General features: G+C 50.4%; 1 protein-coding gene across 1 annotated transcript in view; it reads right to left on the reverse strand.

The window, feature by feature from the left end:
• The window catches only part of Trank1 (tetratricopeptide repeat and ankyrin repeat containing 1), an 87671-nt gene extending 82155 nt beyond the window's left edge, over positions 1–5516 (reverse strand). The window contains exon 1 of the mRNA XM_052187091.1: positions 5101–5516. Within this exon, the coding sequence (XP_052043051.1) occupies positions 5101–5516 (416 nt within the window). The remainder of the gene's footprint in view (positions 1–5100) is intronic.
• Positions 5517–6000: the final 484 nt, after the last annotated feature.

A 6000-nucleotide genomic window follows, 5' to 3' on the forward strand; every position in this document is an offset into this window, starting at 1 on the left:
CTCACAGCTAACTGTAGCTTCAGCACACGGGGATCTGATGACCTTCGTGGGCATGATGCACATACATACATGCAGACAAAATACTCATACACAGAAAGTTAAATAAAATGAAACCTTTAAAAGGGATGTGTTAGAAATGAAATCCTAGCCAAGTAGAGCTACCAAGAGACTAAAATAAGCAGATGGAAGAATATCAGAAATTGAAGACTAGATGTTCAGACAGTAAGATTAAAAATCTACAGAAGCATGACCACAATATCCAAGAACTCATAGCACATTCAACGTACTAAGTAAACAGAGGCCATGAACAAGCGAGTGTGACTATTCTGATGCCAAATAAAGTGGAGTGCAAGCCACAGCACACAGAGGTAAAGAAGGCACAGCACACGGAGGTAAAGAAGGCACAGCACACAGAGGTAAAGAAGGCACAGCACACAGAGGAGACAATGCATCAAGATGGCAGAACAATGTAAATGGAGCAAGCTCCAAATATCGGGGCTTCCAATTCATAACACAAATACCAACGGGCATAAAAAAGATAAGAACTCAAATTGATAAAGTCAGAGCTGGAAGGGGGTATAGCATAGTGGATACCAATGAAACCCAAAGGATCATTAGGGAATGCTTTAGAATTTTCAGCTCCAAAAAACTTGAAAATCTAGACAAAATGGATAAATTCCAGGGGACAGATGACTTACCGAGACAAAATGAAGGAGATGTAAGTGATTGTGAGAAGATCTATAGAGTTCACTGAAACTCAAACAGTCTGACAACAAAGAAAAATCCAAGACTGGAATATTTACTACTGAAGTTTCTGAAACCTTTAAAGGGATAATATACCATCTGGGCAGTGGTGGCTCACAACTTCGATCTCATCACTTGGAAGACAGAAGCAGGTGGATCCCTGTGAGTTTGAGGCCAGCCTGGTCAACAGAGCTAGTTCTAGGACAGCCAGGACTATACAGAGAAGCCAGGTCTCAAAAAAAGGGGCAGTGGAGGGAGCTAACACACCAATGCTTCTCAAACTGCTGCATAAAATGGAAAGGGAAGCGACACTCCCAAACTCATTCTGTGAAGCTAGCATTACTCTAATTCCAAAAGTAAATAAAGACTCAAAGAAAACTAGGAACCAATTTCCCTGACATAGATGCACACTTTCTCAAAAATAAAACATTTGCAAACTGAACCAATACATTAAGAAGATAACAAAGTTGGTTTCATCCCAGAAATGCAAACACAGTTGGATATACCCAACAGAAGAGGCTGGAGAGATGGCTCAGTGGTTAAGAGCACTGAGTGCTCTTCCAGAGGTCCTGAGTTCAATTCCCAGCAACCACATGGTGGCTCACAACCATCTGTAATGGGATCTAATGCCCTCTTCTGGGGTGTTTGAAGAGAGTGAAAATGTGCTCACATACATAAAATAAATAAATCTTTAAAAAACATTACCCAACAGTAAGTGTAATACAACACACACACTTAACATTGGAAAACCTACGATTGCCTCAACTAATGCAGAAAACACTTAGATAAAGTTTAATAATCATTTGTGATTTTTTTTAAAAAAAGCCCTAAAGTGTGAGAATGGACATCACATATCATAAAAGTTATTATAATGTTATACTAAGTAAGGGGAACTTGAGAATAATTTCTTTAAAATCTGGAATAAGAAAAGATTGTCCATTCTCTCTGATTGCATTCAACAGTGTTCAAAGCCTAGCCTAGAGTGGGAGAGAGAGAGAGGAGAGAGAGGGGGGGAGGGAGAGGGAGAGAGAGAGAGGGAGAGAGAGATTACAAATGGGAAAAGAAGAATCATAATATCCTGTTTGTAAGCAACACCATGTTATACTTTAAAAAACTACACCTGAAAACTCATACCTGATAAATATTTTTAGCAACGTAGGATACAAAATCAACACACAAACTTAGTAGCTTTTCTGCATAACCATAGTGAGCTTGCAAAGAAAGAAACCAGATTGGGGAATGGAGGTAAATCCATCCACAATGCTTCAAAACTATAAAATAAAATACTTAAGAATAAACTTAACCAAGGAGGTAAAGGACCTTTGTAATGAAAACATCAAAACCCTGAAGAAAACACTAGAAGGTAGAAAGAGCAATTGTTAGCAGAGTGAACATGGCATAATATCATCACAGTATCTGGGCCTAAATTATATCACAGAGCTATTGTAACAAAAACAATATGGTACTGGCCCAGAAACAGACACACAGACCAACTAATTAGAACAAGGCACTCATAAATCAACATACGTAGTTGTAGCCACCTAATTCCTGGCAAACATGTCAAAATGTACAATTGGGAACAAAAGTTCCACAAATGGTGCTGGGGAAACTGTATATTCACACGTAGAACCATGAAAGAGATCTCCTTCTCTCAGTCTGAAAAAGAAAAAAAAGCAACTGAAAATAGATCAGCAACAGGTTAATAGGTGCTCTGACACTCTGGAAGGCAAGGACTCTCTGAGAAGGGCTCCAAAGCTACAGATGTAATTGCATTCCTTGACAACTAAGATTGTATGAAATTGAAATGCATCGCCCCAGCAAAGGAAACAATCGGCAGAGTGAAAAGACAGCCTATGGAATGGGATACAATATTTATGAACTATACAAATACGGTGAGAAATTAATATCTAGGAATAGGTAGATAACTCCAAAATTAAGAACTTAAGTCATTTTTATTTTATGTGTATGAGTGTTTTGTCTACATATATATGAATTAGGTTGCATGTGCGATCAGTGCTCAAGGCCAGGAAAGGGCGCTAGAGGCCCAGAAAGTGGAATTACAGCCATTGTGAGCCACCAGTGGAGTCAGGGAAACCACCCAGGTCCTCTGCTAGAGCAGGAAGCAGTAACCACTAAGTCATCTCTCTAGCTCCCAAAACTTCAAAATTACAAATAGCCGATAAATGTGCTTTAATGCATTCAACATTCTTAGACATCAGGAAAATGCAAATTAAAACTGCATTGATATCCCATTTCACTCCCGTCAGAATGTGTATCTTCAGGAAAATACTTGACAGCAAGAACTGGAAAGGATATGGGTGACGTTAGAGGGACCCTTAATATGCTGGCAGTGACCCTGTAAACTGGTGGTGCAGCCATTGCGGCGATCAATGTAGACGTTTCTCAAAGACTAAAAGGAGAACTACGATATGACCCAGATACTCAGTGGCATCTACCTGAAGAAGCCAAAGTCAGAAAACCACAGAGATACTTGCACATTCATATTTACTGCTGCAGCATTCACAGTGTTCAAGATACAGGAACAGCCTCGACCGCTCATCAAGAGATGGGGATAAAGAAAATGTGGCATATATACACAATTGACTTCCTCATTCATAAAGACTCTAACTGCATAATTTGCATGAAAACGAATGGAACGTGGGATCATCAAGTAAAATAAAAATTAGCCAGACTCAGAAATCTTGTTTCCTCTCTCTCTCCTCCCTCTCCCTCTCTCTCTCCTCCCTCTCCCTCTCTCTCCTCTCTCCTCTCTCTCTTCTCTCTCTCTCTCCTCCCTCTCTCTCCTCTCTCTCTCTCCTCTCTCTCCCTCTCTCTCCTCCCTCTCCCTCTCCCTCCCCCCTCTCCCTCTCTCTCCTCCCTCTCCCTCTCTCTCCTCCCTCTCCCCCTCCTCCCTCTCCCTCTCTCCTCCCTCTCTCTCTCCTCCCTCTCCCTTTCACACACACACACACACACACAAACACATGGGGGGGGGCGGAAGGGGAGGGAGAAGAGAGCTCAAAGATGAAGGCAGACAGGAAGCATTTTTCATTTTGGTGAGTGGGAGGTGGGGAGGGGCGATATGAGCAAAACACAATGACGTATTTATATGAAAAATCTCCTAAGCCCTCTACACTAAAATTTCATGAAATACTAAAATGAACTAATTTCTCATACGTAGACTCTAGATTTCTGTATCTATGAATGATGTGAAACACAGGGGACAGATTGAAGGGAGCAGAGAACACTAAGGGAGAGGCAAGTATGTTCAAAAGTCATGTCATCGTGAGACCCATTATTTTGTAGATTTTCTTAAACATTTTTTTAAGATATAAAGAAAAGGAATTCGCCCTGCAATCCTGCAAAACAGCTCTGGTAGAAAAACAGTTAAAAACCCATGATCCCTCCCTCTACAGGAAGGTACTTTCTAGAAAGCACCAAAGAGGTTGTCGATGCCAACAGGGTAATAGCCTTTCCTCAAAAATCAAAAAGGTGCCTGGCACGGGGAAGCTGAACGCTAGGGCTGGAGATAAATCCGGGTGCAAGGGACACAGGGCCTCTGGGTTTCAGCTCATCCTCTCTAGCTAAAGATGCGGTGATTACGACAGTGCTAACCGAGCTGACTGGTCCCCAGACTGCGGAACTCACAGCCCCCCTCTTCCGTCTTTTTAAAATTTTTCTTTTTCTTTTTTTTTTTTTCCAAGTTGCACGTCTCCCTAAAACCTGTCCCCGGGCATCCCCTCTCTTCTCTGCCTCTGAGAAACGCCCCCAGCAGGGAGCAGAGTACCCCCACTCCCACCCGCAGCGGGCCCGCGAGTCCACCGCGGCGGGTTACAAGTGCGCAGAGCCCGCGAGGACCAGAGTGCGGGTCTGGGGCCGAGGACGACCTGGGCAGAGAGCCGGGCCGAGCAGCAGGCTGACCCCGCGCTCCTGCGCAAACCGCCCCGCGACTCGGGTCGGCGGTGGAGGGTGGGCCGCGGAGGCCGCGGGGACGGAGGACAGAGGCCTCCCCCTCCAGGGGGCAGCCCGCGCTCCCCGCCGATCCCGCGCCGCCATCCCCGCGCGGCTCCGCACACCTCGAGCCAGGCTGTGCCGCGAGGCGAATCCGCCGCGGTGTGGCCCGGAGGCCCCCTCCGGGGATGGGGGCGGGGGGGGGTGGTCGGGTCCCCGCAGGGAAAACGACGCCCGGGCCAGGTCGCCGCGCGCGCCTACCTGCGCCAGGCCGCGGTCCGTCCGGGGAGGGGGGAGGGGAGAGGGGAGAGGGGGGAAGGGAGGGGGGGAGGGCAGACGACCCCGCGGGGGCCTCAGGGACTCGCGGCCCGCAAAGCCCCAGGCGCCCCCCCCCCACCAGCTACGCACCTTGCCGCGCGCGGGTCCCACATGGCCGGGACTCGCCGGCGCCGCCTCGGGATGCGCGCAGGTGACACGGAGGCCCCGCGTTCCGAGGAGGCCGGGGCCAGGCGGGAGGTTGCTTCCCGCGGCTCGTGCGGGACAGGCTGCGGGAGCGCAGCGCAGGCCGAGTCCGTGCTCCCGCGCGGCTGCGGGGGCCCGAGGGCCGTCACGTATCGCCGCGCGGCGGGAGAGGAAGGTGTCGCCTTTGCTCCGAGGAGAGTGTCGCGTCCCGCACCTCCGCTGCGCGGGAGAGGCCCGCGGCGTGGCGGCCCGGCCTCCGGGGCCGAAAGCTTCGCGCCGGGCGCGCGGGACCGCGGCGTGGGGCCCCGTCTCGAGTTGCGTCTTCTCGGAGGCCAGCGGCGGCCGGCGGTCGTGGAAGCCATCGTTCGATGAGCTCGCGGCGGCGACGCGCTCCCCTCGGGCAGCCCGCGTCGTCCCCTCAGACGCCGACGTCGCACTCACCGCGCGCCCGACGCGCCGTCCCCGGAGGTCGGGAGCGGACGGGGCAGCGAAGCTCCGAGCCGCGCGACGCTCGCCGCCTCCGTCATGCGGAGTTCCTGTCACGCGGGCGGGAACCGTCCAGGCGCCTGGCAGGAGGGCCGCGAAGTCGAGAGGGTGCGGAGACGTGGCTCCGAAGCTCTGCGGAGCGGGGATGCGCGCTCGCCCCCCTCCGGGTGGTCCTGGCGACTGAAGGGACAGGCGTCACGTTCCCACCCTCCAGGGGCCCCGACCCAATCAGAGGGCGCGGCCGCTGGCACGCTGCCTCCTGGTGGCTCATGGGCCTCCCGGGCCAGCGCCCAGGGCGCGTCGAGGAGCGGAAGACAGGAGCAGGGGGAGGCGTAGGGCCGAGGCCCAGGAACACCGCGC

This window comes from Apodemus sylvaticus, chromosome 7, assembly GCF_947179515.1.
Source record: "Apodemus sylvaticus chromosome 7, mApoSyl1.1, whole genome shotgun sequence".
Classification (NCBI taxonomy): Eukaryota; Metazoa; Chordata; class Mammalia; order Rodentia; family Muridae; genus Apodemus; species Apodemus sylvaticus.